At 39.9% G+C, this 17,926-nt stretch overlaps 2 protein-coding genes across 3 annotated transcripts in view; both read left to right on the top strand.

Annotated features, from left to right (window-relative positions):
* Positions 1 to 6,688: 6,688 nt before the first annotated feature.
* On the top strand, positions 6,689 to 9,680 carry hcrt (hypocretin (orexin) neuropeptide precursor). Of its 2 annotated transcripts, none has more exons than XM_034190396.1 (2): positions 6,689 to 7,044; positions 9,295 to 9,680. In XM_034190396.1, the coding sequence occupies exons 1-2, from the start codon at positions 6,988 to 6,990 to the stop codon at positions 9,667 to 9,669; spliced, it is 432 nt and encodes a 143-aa protein (XP_034046287.1). In that variant the 5' UTR covers positions 6,689 to 6,987; the 3' UTR covers positions 9,670 to 9,680. The 2 variants fall into 2 exon arrangements, with proteins under 2 accessions (XP_034046287.1, XP_034046288.1); XM_034190397.1 differs by having other exon boundaries at positions 6,881 to 7,044; positions 9,298 to 9,680.
* A 1,851-nt stretch (positions 9,681 to 11,531) lies between these two features.
* kcnh4a (potassium voltage-gated channel, subfamily H (eag-related), member 4a) overlaps positions 11,532 to 17,926 on the top strand; it is a 67,550-nt gene continuing 61,155 nt past the window's right edge. Inside the window, exon 1 of the mRNA XM_034190479.1 lies at positions 11,532 to 11,866. Coding sequence (XP_034046370.1) covers positions 11,791 to 11,866 — 76 coding nt within the window. The 5' untranslated portion in view covers positions 11,532 to 11,790. The remainder of the gene's footprint in view (positions 11,867 to 17,926) is intronic.

The following is a 17,926-nucleotide window of genomic DNA, read 5'->3' as shown; positions in this document are numbered from 1 at the left end:
TGTTTGGGACCAAGGGATCAAAGCTCAACAAAAACACGGTCCTGCTGTCGACAAGTACATAAAAAATGACTATAGCTGTAAAGTGGATGTAAAATGTAGGGAACATAACTGCTATAATTCTTGCAGAAACAGATGATATAGATATGATAATAATTGTTGTTCTGTTGATATTCTGATTCTTTTATAAACATTACTTTCACATGTACAGTTATATGACACCTGTGATTGTGTGGTGCAGATCAGGACGAACTGTGCACATGGGACTCGGAACAAGGATTACGGGTTTGCACCGGGACAAACAGTCTGATTTGTGTTTCACGGGGGGCGAAGTGAGCGTGGATTCTGTAAGAGTTCCTTTTAGCAGCCCATTAAAACTGGCTTCATTGTTTATCCAGACTCTTCTCGTTCATTCCACTTGAAAAGAGCGATGCCCGCAAACAGTTTTTAAATCTGCATTTTGGGGCGAGTTCAGTTGAATTTCAGCTCTGTGTTGATTTAGCACCTGCAATAATTGTTGAATATGGCCTGAATTGGGAGTTCAGAGGATGACAGAGTGACTGGACGCATGTGATTTTGAAGGCAGACTTATTAAATTATATTATATAATAGTATATTATATAATTATATTATTATTATTATATTTTATTATATTATATATTATTATTATTATATTATATAATTATATAATAGTATTAGTATTTTGCTTTTGAGGCACTAGGGTTGATGTGAATTGATCTGCAGCCAGGTCGTCATTGAAAATGAGAGCTGCTTCTCAACTGACATACCTGGTTACATAAAGGTAAAATAAATTAAATAAAAATGTATTGCTCTAAAATTAGACAATTCGTCTTATTGAAGCAATGCATCTTTTTGCCCATCAGGTGGCAACAAATGTCAAGTAAGTTAGAACCTGTAACAGCAAGAATATAAACAGAAGTTGGATGTCTGTTGGCAACTCTCAGTGTTATCTTTCTGACTGAACATTAAAGACATCATATTTTACACCTTTTTCAGCAAACTAATATGGTCACCATTTTTTAAAGACAGATTATTAATGTTTGTCCTCAAAAATGCCCATAGACATGAATTAACGTGTTCTTCAGTGTTGGTTACGCCTGTTTTTAGACAAAGTGTCACTTTTTCTTTCCAGTTGCCTCAGAAGTCGTAAATAAAAATTCTGCATTCTAGTTTACACACAATGCAAGGCACACACCTGCAAGAAAGCCTTTGTTTTGTTTGTTTTTATCAGATTATAAAAAGCTCACAAAAATACAGTGGAAGAGAACAGATGTGGATGAAAGTAAGTTGGTGTTTGGTTTGTAGTGCAGAGTCGCTATGAGCTGTATCTACAGTACTGAGTTAGCCAATGTAAAACAACATATTACCTGATATTTTACACATAAAAGCTGTAGCAATATGTTCACAATACTGAAAAAAACACAACCTACAGGTTTCACTTAGTGTTGGCGGTCAGAGCAGCCATCTTGGATTGTGAACTTGCTGTATGTGGCGGTCCAACAAGTCAGAATTATGACTCCGTGGGTTCCTTCTCATAACTGGGGAGAATTGACCCCCCGAGTGTAACTACAGTGCACCATTAGAGAGGGACGCTCACAAACAGCACGTGACCAATGAAGGCAGACAAATTTGTGAATATGGCTGCCACTTTTTTTGTTTGCAAAAAAATAAAACTGCAGACGTGCTTCCTGTGCACCATTCAGCAACATAATATCTACAATAGAATACAGTGCCCTTTAATATCTTCTTCCAAAGGGAATTGATCGAATTACATAAAATTAAATTAAAATAAATACCAACATTGATTTGTTTATCTTCATATTTTACAATTTATAAATTAAGACAGACGCACCACAGATGGATACCAGTGTTTTTTTCTTTTCTTTTCATGAATTAAGGTCTCATGTTATTAACGAACAAGCAGTACACAGGGTACTTCAAAAAGTTTTCAACCTCACATGATACAGTATCGAGATGCTCAAAATGTGACCCTTCAAAGGGAGAGCGAAGCTTGAACATCTGTGGACCAAGCGCTTTGAAATTAAGGGAGCCCACATGAAAAAAACAACAACAACAACAAAAAATCTTCAAAAAAAACAATCTTTCAACTGTGACATTTTCTGGGTAAAACAGAACTATTTTGCCCTCGGAGAGAATATGAAAAACATTTGTTTCGGTTGTACTGTTCCCTTATTCTAACATTGAAATTTGTTTTAAAAAAATAAAAAATTTTCTATTGCAGAAGAAAGCAATATAAATTATAAATATAACACAATGCTAAAATACTCTCGGCCGTATGAGCATTGTGTTCTTTATAATTTGCAGTTGTTTAATTAATTATTAAGATCCTATATACGTATAATTATAGAATCAATAATATAATTAATTAATATAATTACATATAATTTGTACATGTTCAAATCAAATCATCATTTGTTCATGTTGTGCAAATCAAGGAATATTTGTAACCCACCCTCTGTGGATTTTGCAGTTATTAATTAGACAAATTTAACTCCATAAGAAGTTAGTGAAAGTTAGCGTGCAAGCTAACGTCTGAAAAATGTCTTGTAAATGACTCCAGAGGTGTTATCAGGTTACAAAAACAGCATTTTCAATTTTAGAAGTATTTATTTCTCGCTAGCTTTTACATAATAGACCAGAAACAAAGTTGTTAGCAAATAACTACACCAGGAAGGGATGTCTCCATGCTAACCATACTGTCACGCACACCACTAGCTTATGGCAAGCCAAAAGTGGATGCTCTTGTTTTGTCCGAACAACAATATACAGTTTCTGTCTATTCTGTGTTAGTACGCGCCTGCGCCCAACATGCTTAATGAATTCCTCTGCAAAAAGTAGTTCCCAGATCTACGATGACAGTGCATTTTCATGGGTAACAAAAACATCAGGAGTATATTTGGCACAAGAACTTCTTGTGTGTGTTTTATGTCTAAATGATTGTATGTCAATACTCACTCACACTCATACAGCAGCATCTTGTCATGCCAGTAAATTCAGCGCTGGTCAGGCAAAAGTAGTCCGGCAGGCCCACAATGCCAATATAGCATAGATGTTAGATAGATTCTCTCCGATTGTTCTGTCTGAGTTATTTTCATTAGTTACTTCATCCAAACCATCAACATGCTTATTAGACCCCATTCCTGCCAGGCTGCTCAAGGAAGTCCTACCATTATTTAATGCTTCAATCTTAAATATGATCAATCTATCTTTGTTAGTTGGTTATGTACCACAGGCCTTTAAGGTGGCAGTAATTAAACCATTACTTAAAAAGCCATCACTTGACCCAGCTATCTTAGCTAATTATAGGCCAATCTCCAACCTTCCTTTTCTCTCAAAGATTCTTGAGAGGGTAGTTGTAAAACAGCTAACTGATCATCTGCAGAGGAATGGTCTATTTGAAGAGTTTCAGTCAGGTTTTAGAATTCATCATAGTACAGAAACAGCATTAGTGAAGGTTACAATGATCTTCTTATGGCTTCGGACAGTGGACTTATCTCTGTGCTTGTTCTGTTGGACCTCAGTGCTGCTTTTGATACTGTTGACCATAAAATTTTATTACAGAGATTAGAGCATGTCATAGGTATTAAAGGCACTGCGCTGCGGTGGTTTGAATCATATTTGTCTAATAGATTACAGTTTGTTCATGTAAATGGGGAATCTTCTTCACAGACTAAAGTTAATTATGGAGTTCCACAAGGTTCTGTGCTAGGACCAATTTTATTCACTTTATACATGCTTCCCTTGGGCAGTATTATTAGACGGTATTGCTTAAATTTCCATTGTTACGCAGATGATACCCAGCTTTATCTATCCATGAAGCCAGAGGATACGCACCAATTAGCTAAACTGCAGGATTGTCTTACAGACATAAAGACATGGATGACCTCTAATTTCCTGCTTTTAAACTCAGATAAAACTGAAGTTATTGTACTTGGCCCCACAAATCTTAGAAGCATGGTGTCTAACCAGATCGTTACTCTGGATGGCATTTCCCTGATCTCTAGTAATACTGTGAGAAATCTTGGAGTTATTTTTGATCAGGATATGTCATTCAAAGCGCATATTAAACAAATATGTAGGACTGCCTTTTTGCATTTACGCAAATCTCTAAAATCAGAAAGGTCTTGTCTCAGAGTGATGCTGAAAAACTAATTCATGCATTTGTTTCCTCTAGGCTGGACTATTGTAATTCATTATTATCAGGTTGTCCTAAAAGTTCCCTAAAAGCCTTCAGTTGGTTCAGAATGCTGCAGCTAGAGTACTGACGGGAACTAGCAGGAGAGAGCATATCTCACCCGTGTTGGCCTCCCTTCATTGGCTTCCTGTTAATGCTAGAATAGAATTTAAAATTCTTCTTCTTACTTATAAGGTTTTGAATAATCAGGTCCCATCTTATCTTAGGGACCTCATAGTACCATATTACCCCATTAGAGCGCTTCGCTCTCAGACTGCGGGCTTACTTGTAGTTCCTAGGGTTTGTAAGAGTAGAATGGGAGGCAGAGCCTTCAGCTTTCAGGCTCCTCTCCTGTGGAACCAGCTCCCAATTCAGATCAGGGAGACAGATACCCTCTCTACTTTTAAGATAGGCTTAAAACTTTCCTTTTCGCTAAGGCTTATAGTTAGGGCTGGATCGGGTGACCCTGGACCATCCCTTGGTTATGTTGCTTTAGACGTAGACTGTGTTTCATAATTATTGTATGGCCTTGCCTTGCAATGTGGAGCGCCTTGGGGCAACTGTTTGTTGTGATTTGGCGCTATACAAGAAAAAAGTTGAAGTTGAAGTTGAAGATGTCGCTCCAAAGAGAGCGCCATGCTGGGCAGTGTGCATGCTAACCTCAGCGAAATGTATTGTAAATAAGTTGAGAGGTATTATTAGGTTCCAAAAACAGCATTTTCTGTTTTAGAGTGTTTATTTCTCACTAGTTTTTACATAATATAAGAGAAACGTATATAAACACACAAATGAAGCGGTTTGGAAGAGACCAGCGACTGACATCACGCTATAGCTCCACTCACCTGCGCCACTCAAAAACAAAACGGATCAGATTGAAACAGAATGTGACTTTTTAACTTCTTAAAATACATCAAGGTTAGCCATCTTTGAACTTATCTAAGGTCTGCGCCCCAAGAATGTTCCCTGTGAATTTCAAGAGTCTGGCAGGACTGGACTTATTCTGAGCACAGACAGATGGACGGACAAAAAGCCTTCACAATACCCAATGGCCATATTTGATGGCCTTGTGTAAAATGGAACTAATTACTAAGAACCAACAAATAAAGAAGTAAGTCCCTTCAGTTACTCCCTTGTTTTACACTCAGGTTTGCCACAGTAAATCCAAGGTGGCCCTGCACAATAAATTACTAAAGAATGTATAATGTATTTTTTAAATTTTGGTCAATTATTTAAAAATATGTTTCACTTAATGGTGTAAACTGATGGAACAAAGATGCTGTTTGATTTCATGGAAGACCAAACCTCTCCATGGGGTTTACCATCCAGATAGAAGAGGGTGGCTGATCATGAGAAACCCTCCTGATGTTGGAGACAGCAGGTTGGAAGGATAGCACAGAGACTTGAATCATGACTGCCCAAGAACAGGTCTGGGTACCTGATCCATTGAGGCAGGGATGAAGGTACCAGACAGGATCAAAGGGCTAGTTGTGCAACATCGCCCCTGAAGCAGTCCAGCACATAGTAACAGGGTGTACACGGGGAGAGCATACAGGAACATCTGTGCCAAATACTGGACATCACACCTCCAAATGGGAGACACCACCAAAGGTGGTTGAGATCAGCAGAGGAATGATCAGAAATGGGGAAAAACCCTGACTTCAGTAAGAAAAAACTCCCACTGCTTCAACTGGTGCACCAAAAACATGATTTCACTGATTAGCTCATCTACCTGCCTGAAGAGTTGAACCATTTAAAATCAGCTGGTTTATTGAGTGGATGTAAAAAAAATCTGGTAGAACTTTTCCTCGTTGAACCACCTCTGGCAGCAGTCCTGTGTGACTTCAAGGACCAGATGAATAAGCAACTGCTGGGCGTCCAACCAGACCTCATGGTGATTGAGAAGGACCAGAAAGAAGGCAGTTTTGAGCGATGTAGAAGGTGCAAGAGAAGACTGAGAAATACCCACATTTAAAGGAAGAACCAGAAGTGATTTGGAAGTCAAAATGTGATATGTGGCCTGCCAATGAGAGGTAACAGGTATCTCAGCGCGTGTCCGTCTTTTGGTCATTATGAGGAAATGTCCTTTGTGAGTTTCTCCTCCCACCAGCTGTGTTTTGTGTGTCTCACAGATCTTTGTAGGAGTCCCATATAGTTCTGTAACATATGTCACAGAAATCTAAAACAAGCCATTTCTAGGATAAATTTTGCTTGCAGCAGGGCTTTAAAATTCTCTGACACACAACTGAAAGACTTTGAGGAGGTTTAAGATGAAAGCCACTCACATATCACTGTAAAAAGTTGATAAACACTGATTTTGCACAATAAAGAAGGACGCTTTTCCACATTCTTCTTCATACTTCAAACCCCACAAAAGCTCATTAGCATCACTTTTAATGAGCCTCTCCTTAGAACTCAGAAAAGGGCATCTGCTGCTTTCATATCTGCTGTGATATTTCCTAAATCATAGGCCACAGTAGCTAATTGACTTCTGTTGGTCACCGCTCTGTGATGGTATGTGCTAATGTGCTTTGACGTGCAGCCACAAAGGCATAGCTGCAGCTCATGATGCCACGGGAGAAGTACCATGGAGATGATCTGCCACAGGAGACTAATTAAGGGCCTTAAATCAGAAATCGAAACTTCAAATGAGCAAAGAAACGAGGATGAAGGGATCAATGATGTGTTTGAATGACGTCCACACGGAATAATATAAAAGACACTCTGTTCATCAGGGGAGGCAAGAAGATCAGGAGACTCTACAGGCAATCCAGAAGATGTTCTGGTTCCACAAACTCATCCAGAGAGATGCTGGGATGGGCGTGTCCAACAGGGTAAGGCAACTCCGCTGTGGCTTTCAGTCTTTTTTATTTCACTTAACATAATTCTTACGTCATATCAAAGAGGATAATACTTATCGTTACACATGATTACTAAGTGTTTTGCACCATGGTTTCATCCTGTTATATCAAAGAGTCTCTGTGGCATTATCATGAAACAGTGGCAGCTGCACAGTCAATACATTTAAAAGAGGAAAAGTTGAGAAATCTTACAAATTTAAGGCGATCAGCTGCAGTGACAATATTTTGGATCAACATGGTTCCCAAATTTAAGCAAAATCCAAGTTGCATTTCAGAGTATCTCACCTTCACATTTCTTGATCTAGTATCTTTGCTGAAAAATAATCTTTGATGGTTCTGCAGAGCAGATGAATTGAGAAATGTTCCAGGTCTGTTTGTTGGTGGCTGTGCTTCTAGCTGTCAATAAACCAAAAGTTTGGTGTATCGATTCCTGACTAATCCTGCACGTCAGAGCATCTGATTGAAACGCTCCACCTCTGATCGTTCCCAGCCTTCCAACAGATAAATATCTGAGGTGCTGTGAGGAGAAGTGTGTAGTACCATCAAAGTATGTTTAACAAATTCAGTACTTTAGGTATATTAAAGGTAAGGATGAGTTGATTAAATGGTAAATGGACTGCATTTATATAGCGCTTTCCATCTGCATCAGATGCTCAACGCGCTTTGCAATAATGCTGCACATTCTCCCTGATGTGAGGGTGCTGCCATAAAAGGCACTCACTACACAGCGGAAGTAATAGGGGATTAAGGACCTTGCCCAAGGGCCCTTAGTGTTTTTCCAGTAAGGTTGGGATTTGAACTGAGGATCTTCTGGTCTCAAGCCCAACGCCTTAACCACTAGAGTAGACCATCATCTCCCCATTAGCGCAACAAGCAAAGAGTCCGTCATCGATGAGACTGCAAGCCGAGATCCTTTCAAGGGTATATAAGACCAACTGCAAGCTTGGGTTGTGTCTCAGGTGGTATCTCTGTTAGTTTCCCAGTGGTTATGTCCATTTTCAAGTTAGTGGGGGTGGTGGTAGGGCCCTGTATGTATCCATGGACCACAACAGGGTCTCCAAGGATGGTGCAGAACTGCTGAAGTTGGTGGGTGAGCTGAGATGGTACCACTCTGGGTCCCACTGCACTGCAAGATGTCCTTAAAGATTAGCTGTGAAATTGTGAATACATAAAAAAGTCAAACTTGAACAAACTTCCTAAAATAAACAAATAAATAAATTACCATTAGGTAATTTGTTTATTTTTATTTTTTAATTAGGGGAGGTGATGGTCTCGTGGTTAAGGTGTTGGGCTTGAGTCCAGAAGATCATGGGTACAAATCCCCGCCTGACTGGAAAATCACTAAGGGCCCTTGGGCAAGGCCTTTAATCCCCTATTGCTCCCGGTGTGTAGTGAGCGCCTTGTATGGCAGCACCCTGACATAGGGGTGAATGTGAGGCATAATTGTAAAGCGCTTTGAGCGTCTGATGCAGATGGAAAAGTGCTATATAAATACAGTCCATTTATCATAATCTTTTACATTTATTCATTTTTTTATTTTAGTGTTTCTCACATTATATTTATAATTTGCTTGAAACCTTAAATTATATTCTTTGAGAGAAACTGAATCAACACGTATGCAGGTAGTTTTGAAAATGAATATTTTCTGCCTTCAATTTCTGAAAAAAACTCTCATCTGCACAAGTACTGTTTGAGAAAATATCTCCATCCAAATAAAAATAGGAAACATATTGTAACACGCTATCGAGAGCATGTCAAAGCACCAGGTGGCGATATAACCCGAACCGTATAGCAGAATCTTGCACGGGAGGAAAAAGCCAAGAAATCAGTTTTCTATGACTGTAAACATTGAAATGGAGTTTCTGAAAAGCTTCAGCTTTTTGAAGTGCTTGTTGTTAATCACGGGGTCCTGGTGTCCAAAAAAGAAGCACGAACGTAAACCATTTTTCTGTCTATACAAAGGCGGCGGTGGCGGCGGCGGTGGTGGTGGTGGCGGCGGCGAATCATCTGCTGAAACAGCAGTGTGTCAAAGGTCAATAAATTAACAATCAGGTCACATCTTTACATGTTCATATCCCACAGACTAACACACTGCAGTGGACACGCCCCTAATTACATATGCATGAAGGCAAATTAAGCGCATTTATTGTTCTATTCATGTACAGTTTGGGTTTGTTGTTGTTTCTGCTGGAGTTGATGTCCACGTCACTGTCTTTGGTCCAGCAGAAGCTCCTGGTTCTGACGTTCCTGTTGTTCCTGTCTCACCTGGCCTGTGACGCCGACAGTGTGTCAGATTGCTGCAGACAGCCGGGCAGCGCCTGTCGCCTCTATGTGCTGCTCTGTCGCTCTAGCAGCAGGGCCCCCGGGGGCCCCCTCAGTGGAGATGCCGCCGCTGGCATCTTGACGGTGGGGAAAAGAAAAGAAGAGGACCGCCGCCTGCAGAGTCGCCTCCACCAGTTGCTCCATGGATCCAGGAACCAGGCAGCGGGAATCCTGACTGTGGGCAGGAGGACTGAGGAGGGGCCCGTGCAGCAGTACATGGACCGGATGACAAAGTCAGACAGCATCACTGCAGCATCAAGACAAAATACCTCATAGCATAAATATACTGGGACTCTGCTGAAGCGTAGGTAAAATAATAATAATAATAATAAAATCACCATCACTGTGTGAGTGATACTTAGAAACTCTATATTCTTTTTGCACATATGGAGAAAAAATTCCAATTTGTGAATGTTTTGTCTGAATTTACTAAGTTCACAACATGTTAAAAAGTATGTAATAACAGGCCTTTGTTGTAATAAAGAAAATACTGTAATTTGTGAATAAAATTTCAAAATTTATGCCCTGAATTTCCGTTTAATTTACGAGTTAATAATAATAACTTTTTCAATCTATCCTAACTCGCCACAGTATACAGACACGAGAAAATTCAAACAGAATGCACGGTTTCATGTTCACTTTGCTCATACTTCGAAAACATGTTTGTACTTAAAGTTTTCACTAAATAAATCCCATGAATTCCAACATAATAATAACAACTAGAGCGCAAACCTCCGTCAACACTAGTTTCAAATTCCACAGATTTTTACGTTGGAAAAAATTTTCAAGGTAATAGTGATAGTGAGTGCCAGTCTGCACCGCACTTTCAAAATATGAGCGTGATTGGGGCACGTGTGAGAAAGATATCAAGTAGAATATACATTAAATGGGGGTTTCAATGTTAAGTTTAAATGGTCACAAAATCTGTAATCTGGATCAGATCCCGATCAAACTTTGTCAGTCAATAAAAAACAAATAATGAATGTTTTTTTACATTCTTTCAATGGAACAAATATTTAATTAAATATTTGTACCATTGAACTCATAAACATTCACTATTTGTATACCATCCCACATAACAGTACCAAATATGAAAGAAATGTACATTTTTTGACAAATTCAATCAAAAGATGGGGAATTTTCCAATTATCCAAGATATAGGATATCCTTACTCAACACATTATACAGACACAATCAATGGACAGTGAATTTGCTTATAGCAGCAGATTAACTTAAATCAATAAAATCAAAACCCTATATATTCGAAGGGGGGGTTCTTCACAGCAGCAGTGCGGAATCCGGGCTTGTGCCTCACACCTTGCACCTCCAGAGAAATAGCAGACAAAGCACAAAAATCAGGCCCACATTCTCCTATTTTCCAATTTCACAACTCAGCTTTTGCGTAGTGGTGCAACTGCAGTTTTTCATACCATCTCACCATTATGTGTATATTCTGTACATGGTGTAAAATTAGAGTTCTCTCACACCCATCCTGGAGTGTTTTATGGTGAAAAAGCATTTCCCTTATTTCCTAATTCAAAAGTATTCATACAGGTGTCCAGTACATCGCCCAATGCATGCTGGGATATGCTGCAGCCTCACCAAGCATTTTATAAGAGAACAAGGTAACATGTTTTTAATGTCAGTCACCTAGCAACAGAGTTGTCACGATGTGAGCTACTCGAATGCAAGCATGTAGTGTACTCAATTTCCCTTCAACATCAAGTTTCTTCTGATCTTGTGCTACGTGAGCTGCCGCCTGACTTCTACATGTTTCACAGACAGATGACAACCAACCAAAAAGGTTGATTTTTTTCCTTCTTGTCCAACATCAGGTAGCTCGAGCTACCTGAGGAACAGCCGCTGCCGCAGGTCTGCCAATGAGGAGGATCTGACAACGTACCGTGGAAGAACTGGGGAGAGAGCAGAGCAAGGAAAAAGTGAGGATTCAAAACTTCTCCGGGGACTGGAAAGTAGGAGGGTAGAGGGTCGAGTCTGAGAGAGAGAAGAGGCGAGAGACATGACAATCAAACTCAGTCTGGAAAGGGGGATGGCGTAGGTTTTTGTAGGAGAGAGAGAGAGAGAGAGAGAGAAAGGGAGGAGGTGATGCAGGAACTGTGGTGAGCAGAGTGACTTACTGAGGAGATGCTGAGGGATGCACTGCTGAATCCGAAAGCTCCTGGTTCCACGGCGAGAGACACAAGCATCACAGCAACTCGACACTCTTCTTCCAACAAGAAAAAAAAAATCCACGAGATGAAAGTCAGGTGTCACCACTCCACTGCAAACAAATCCGTTAAGACCTTGGGGAAGCGTTACCATGGTTCTCTGTCAGTTCTTGCATAAAGTGTTTGGAGGTTTTCCGAGAACTTGCAGCCTGATCAAATCTCTGACAAAATGCCTGTGATGAAGGGTCTCCTCGCACCACAAAACACCTTCCTGGACAATATCACCAACCACTTCGACGGCACTCGTAAGTACGTTGGAGAAGAGGTTATGTGCACTACTATCTACAAGTCTGTGCACGGTGGATTTTAGTCTATAAATTGTTGCATGCATCAATAGGAAGACCGAGAAGTGTCTGAAATCAGTTTATGATGAGTCTTAACCTAACGCCAAGAAACAAAATGTACATTTATTGACTCTACTTAATGTAGTTATGCCAACTGGTCCCAAATAACACATAACAATCAATTAATTGGTTTTTCATTCATGACATAATGAATTGTATTCTGTTTATCATTTAAACAACTAAGTTATGTTGGACTGCTTGACATAACTAGATTAAGGAAATATAGCATTTCATTTCTCCAAGCGCAGGTCAATTACATCTTTGCCTTCGGCGTTTCTGTAGCCCAGTTTTGGGATGTGACTGCCACTGCAACACAAACACCACCAGCACTTAGACCCACTGGAAAGCATTATCCGGTATGGGATGTCATCTTGGTACGGTAATCTTTCTGTCCAGTTAAAATCTAGGCTCGTGAAGACTGCTGTGAAAGTTGTAGGGAGGACAAGAAACTCTTCCCTGCAGTCCATGTATGAACAGTCTGTTCTCAAACAAGCACAGCAAGCTTTGTCCTTCCCACATCCTCTATCCTGAGTATGAACTCCTACCGTCTGGTAGGCGATACAGAGTCCCTCAGTGCAAATTGAATCGCTTTAAAAACTCATTCGTGCCCACGTCAATTAGAGTCTTAAATATGGTTCCTGGGATAGGTAGTAGGATTGTGCATTAATGACATGGTGGCATTGTTATTTTAGTGTTATTTATTCACTGTCAGTATTTTCCTTAACCATATGTGGGAGACGGCTGTGCAATAGGGGTATGTGTTTTTAGGGATATGTGCAATATGCATGAATTATTTACGTGAGACTGCTGTGTAATACGGGTATGTGCAATTTGGATATGTGTATTAGGATGTGCAATATGTATGACTGGTGTGTGTATTAAATTATGTAATATGCATGAGTCATGTAATTATGTCATGGCAGTTTTACGTTTTACTTGTGCAACTCTTGGAGTCCAAGACAAATTTCCCGGAAGGGACAATAAAGTGCATTGTATCGTATCACTCATAAGATGGAAAGTTACGATGGTAATCCAGAATTTAAATGTTTCTGTGTAGGCTGTCAGTTGTCCAGGTGGTTTCCATAGTAGAAAAAGCTTGAATCTTCGACTGGACTGGGCTGCTTGACGCGAGGACATCTTGTAGAGAAGAATTTCTTCTCTACAAGAGTCAAGACAGAAGTCAGACCACCAGAGCAAGAATTTTAGCTGAGGAAACTTCTGCGATTTGAAGCGAAACGTCCTCGCGTCAAGCAACCCAGTCCAGTCGAAGATTCAAGCTTTTTCTACTACAGAATTTAAATGTTTTTTCTAGAACTGAAGAGTGACGTCTTGAGCCCCACAGAGCTGCAGGATGTTGTGTTGTTGAAATCGAAGAGATTTACAATGTAACACTGTCCAGTATCATCCAAAAGAAAGCTGAAATATGACTAATAATTTGGCCAGTTGTATTATTAAGCCAGTCTATTGAAAATCACATAATTAGTCACATTTCTCAAACAAAAAAGAGATAGATAGATAGATAGATAGATAGATAGATAGATAGATAGATAGATAGATAGATAGATAGATAGATAGATAGATAGATAGATAGATAGATAGATAGATAGATAGATAGATAGATAGATAGATAGATAGACAGACAGACAGACAGACAGACAGACAGACAGACAGACAGACAGGGGAGGGGATGTGATGGTCTAGTGGTTAAGCGTTGGGCTTGAGACCAGAGGATCCTTGGTTCAAATCCCAGCCTGTACGGAAAATCACTAAGGGCCCTTGGGCAAGGTTCTTAATACCCTAGTTGCTCCCGGTGTGTAGTGGGTGCCTTGTATGGCAGCACCCTGACATCGGGGTGAATGTGAGGCATTATTGTAAAGCGCTTTGAGTGTCTGATACAGATGGAAAAGCGCTATATAAATGCAGTCCATTCCATTTACAATGTGCACACAGGATGCACAACACATGAACATGGTCATGTACTGACTACTACAACAAACAAACAAAAACTCCTATTTAAGACATTTAGTTATTGTTTTACCCACAATATTTAAAGAAACTGGTGAATAAAAAGTGCAGATAACTGTGCACAGTTTTCTGTGTGGATGGGATAATAAATGTCTGGAATACAAGATTTTTTTATTGCTAGCATGTAAACATGTTTGTCATGTTTGTCACAGAGTTTCTACCACATAAGGAAGAACAAGTCGCACACTTGCAAGTGGCTGATTTAATTTCATTTTGCACTTACAGCTACTAGCAGGTGCAAAATCCTCATTTACGTCCTGCTGTCTATGTCGTGTTACCACCTGATATCAACAGTACAATTGTAATTTGTCTCAGTGGAGAGTGGGATGCAGAGGAGAAGAAGAGAGTGAAGGCAGGGAGGAGAAAAGTGGCAGGAGTGTTTTGTGTTAGAGGGTATATAGGGAGAAGGATGCTGAGGATGGAGCCACCAGGCAGGAGGAGAGGGAGGCCAAAGAGGAGGTTTATAGATCTGCTTAGGGAGAACATCCAGGTGGTTGGTGTGACAGAAGACGATGCAGAGGACACGGTGAGATGGAAAGGGTTGAACTGCTGTGGCGCCCCCTAATGGGAGCAGCTGCAGCTGCAGGACAAAAAAAAAAAAAGCATAATCACATTCCGACAAAAATCAAAGGGAGATTTCCTTTATAATTTCATAAAAAAAACTAATTAATTCTCAAGCTACACATCTCATTTCTAGGTGAAGTCAATCACAGGTGATAATTCACTCATAAAATAATTGTAAAAATGTGATTAAATACCACCTAATTGTATTATCAATTAGATTTTTTAAACAGAATATATGGAGATTTATTACTTAAAATGGTTTCCTTATTCCTTATTAGTTATTAAATTGATATAACCATTTTATTCATTAAACAATGCAAAATTACAAAATATGTAATATTTAAATATAAATATAATGTGTGATAAATGTGCTGTCTACATGTGATTTCCAAATAATATTGCTTTGACCCCGAGTAAATCTAAATCATTTCTTGTTGAATATGTTAGTTCCAAGTCGTCAGTACTATTTTTAAGTATTCTGATATTTACATTTAAGTAGTTTTTCTCCTATGTATGAAAACTGCTCATAACAAAGGACAGCTGTTTAAATATGTTGATGTCTTCCCTCCTGCATCACACATACACATACTCAACTTGTCATTTCCAGGTTACCAGCAACAAAACGCTAAGGGTTCAATCTTGCAGAACACTATCACGTAGTCTAAAATGCATGGCACAAGTAAATATAGGGTGAAATTCAAGCACAAACTAGGGCACAGGGAGCAGAGTTTGGATTTCATTTATGCATTTTGGGCACAACATGAAATAAACCAATTCCGTCATCTGCTCTTTTAAGAAGCGCAGTGCACCACGCATACACAGAGCACACTGCTACTTACCAAGTGGACATAAGTGAGAGGCTTTCTGGCATGTTAATGGATCTGCACCAACCTGCCAGAGTGCACCCGTAGACAGGGGCTACCAAAACTCCCTGAGGTGAAGCAGTGAGGTTAAGTGTCTATATAAGTGTCGGGATTCATGGTGAGGAATGAACAGAATGCAGGACACAGAATGCAGACTCACAGAAACTGGAGTTGGAGTAATAAAAGGCTTTATCTGGAAAAACTGGCATAAATTCAGTACACAGGTGATCAGTGAAGGTGGCAGAGGTAATAGGTAGACGTAAGGCTGAGGCGTGGTCAAAGCAAACTGGGTTCAGTGGCACAGAATAGCAATGTTGTCAGGACTGAGGCAGAATCAGAGTCAAAAAACAAGCACAGTTCAAAAAAGCACAGTATGTCCAAGTACAAGGGCTGAGGCAAAAAACAGGGTCTAACACAAAGCAAGGTCATACACGGTTGAGCAAAAGGTCAGGAGCAAAACAAAGCTGGACCGCAGACTAGGTCAAACGAACTGGCAGAGGAGTGGAGAAAGGGAAGGCCTTAAATACACAGATGAGGTAATTAGCTTAACAAGGTGCATGTGTGGATGAAAGTTCCAGAAGGGAGGTGTGGTTGGGTGAATCCAAGAGGAGCGAAAAGATGCAAGAGAGTGAGGGAGTGATTCAGGGGGATTGTGACAAAGATGAAACAGACAAGTGCAAGAGAATAAGTTAACCTAAGGACAAAACAGAGACAAAGATGAAACAAGCACGTGCAAGAGTGTAAGTGAACACATGGGGGGGGGGGGGGGGGAGAAGAAACAGACAGGTGCAAGAGTGTACGTGAAGGAAATGCAATCGGTGACCAAAATTAATGACAATAAAGGAACAAACTAAACACATGGCTAAAGTCAAGAAGATAATAAACATAGCAAAGAACCTATAAATTACCATCTGAACTGTAAAACAGAAAACAAAACACAAGACAACCATATAAGCTACATGAAGAACACAAGAGGACTGAAACAACTACAGACTACATTATAAGAATCAGGAGACAAACCAGAATGGTTAACACAGTGGAAACAACCATAACTGGATGGAAACAAAGAATGAAAAAACTACATGACTAAAATATGAAAAACAGAAAATCCAAAAATAAACAGAAAACAAAACCAGAGACTAGAGAATATAGAACAGAAAATAAATGATGAACTCAGAATGAAACTAATAACTAGAAAACTGAGCTATGAAAATGGGAAATAAGTGAACCTACCCCACCCTGGGGCTGGACCCTGACAATAAGCATGGTATATGAACATCATCATGAACCAGCTTATGTAGCGTGTGTCTGAATACAGCGACGACTATAGGCCAGAAAAAGCTGTTCTATGATGTAAATGCTTTCTGCTTCCACATAACGCCAGCGCCTGATCAGACCTCATCTTAATACTAATGTACCCATGGGTGCAGTAAGTTGAGTTTTACTCGCTATTTATAGAGCGTGGTCACTGCATCAGGTGGAAACTACAGTATTAAAAGTACTTGCATTGCACTGCACACGCCTTCATTTCCGGTGCAAGATAGGGCCCCCAACATGCTGTAATTGTGTATTTTTCCACAATTGGAAGCAGTCACTGCAGCTTTTTAATGGAAATAACAACAGATCAGATAAGTGTTGATATGGATCATTTGGAAAATTCCCAAATCTTTATTAATTTTTGAATAACCTACTGACCTGGGGAAACAGAAACATAAGAGGAGCTGATGCATTTCCATGTGTGACCTTTGCAGCAACCTTTGCAAATGAACACACACACTATGAGGGCCTCTGTTAATTTGCACCAGCATCAAGAATCAGTACAGACAACACACATACACACAGACACAAGCATGCATGCACGCATCAGTGTCATGGTTCTTCGAGATCACACGTGCAAGTGGACAAACTGACCAACAAGCTGAGCAGACCATGAAGGCACCAACTGAAAAGGGGAGGCTGCAGCAAGAGCTGCAGCTGAAGTCACATTCAAGCAAACGTTAGAGCGTGAAAGCTTGTGATGTTAAGTTTGTAAGTGAAATTCATCTGTGCACCAGACAGACAAAAGCTAAGAAATCATTTCAAAATAAAATCATTTCTGTGTGATAGTATTTCCTTCCATCCGGATGATAAGCATAATGTCAAATTCCTGTGACAAAAAAAAACAAAAAAAAAAACAGATTTGCAAGCAAATATTAAGGGTCCAAGCACACACACACACACACACACACACACCCCAGCACCACCGCGGATCCAAGCCTGCCCCAAGCAGGGACCACAGAGAAGCCTTGTAAGATCAGGCAAGATCTACATGAATTTTGGAGTACGTTATAGCTCTGAAATTTATTTTTAAAAAATGCTTTGTAGCACCATCTACTGGTGCAATTCCACCAAATTTTGCACTGTGGTTCTAACAGAGGTCATCCATAAACATGTCAAATTTAATGCCATTTGGTTATCCCATTAATGAAAAAACACATCATAAATCCAGAGACAGGTTCGTTCTGGCCTA

The sequence above is a fragment of the Thalassophryne amazonica genome, chromosome 16 (assembly GCF_902500255.1).
Source record: "Thalassophryne amazonica chromosome 16, fThaAma1.1, whole genome shotgun sequence".
NCBI lineage: Eukaryota > Metazoa > Chordata > Actinopteri > Batrachoidiformes > Batrachoididae > Thalassophryne > Thalassophryne amazonica.
The sequence above is the reverse complement of the archived record's forward strand: the minus strand, read 5'-3'. Positions and strand labels throughout refer to the sequence as shown.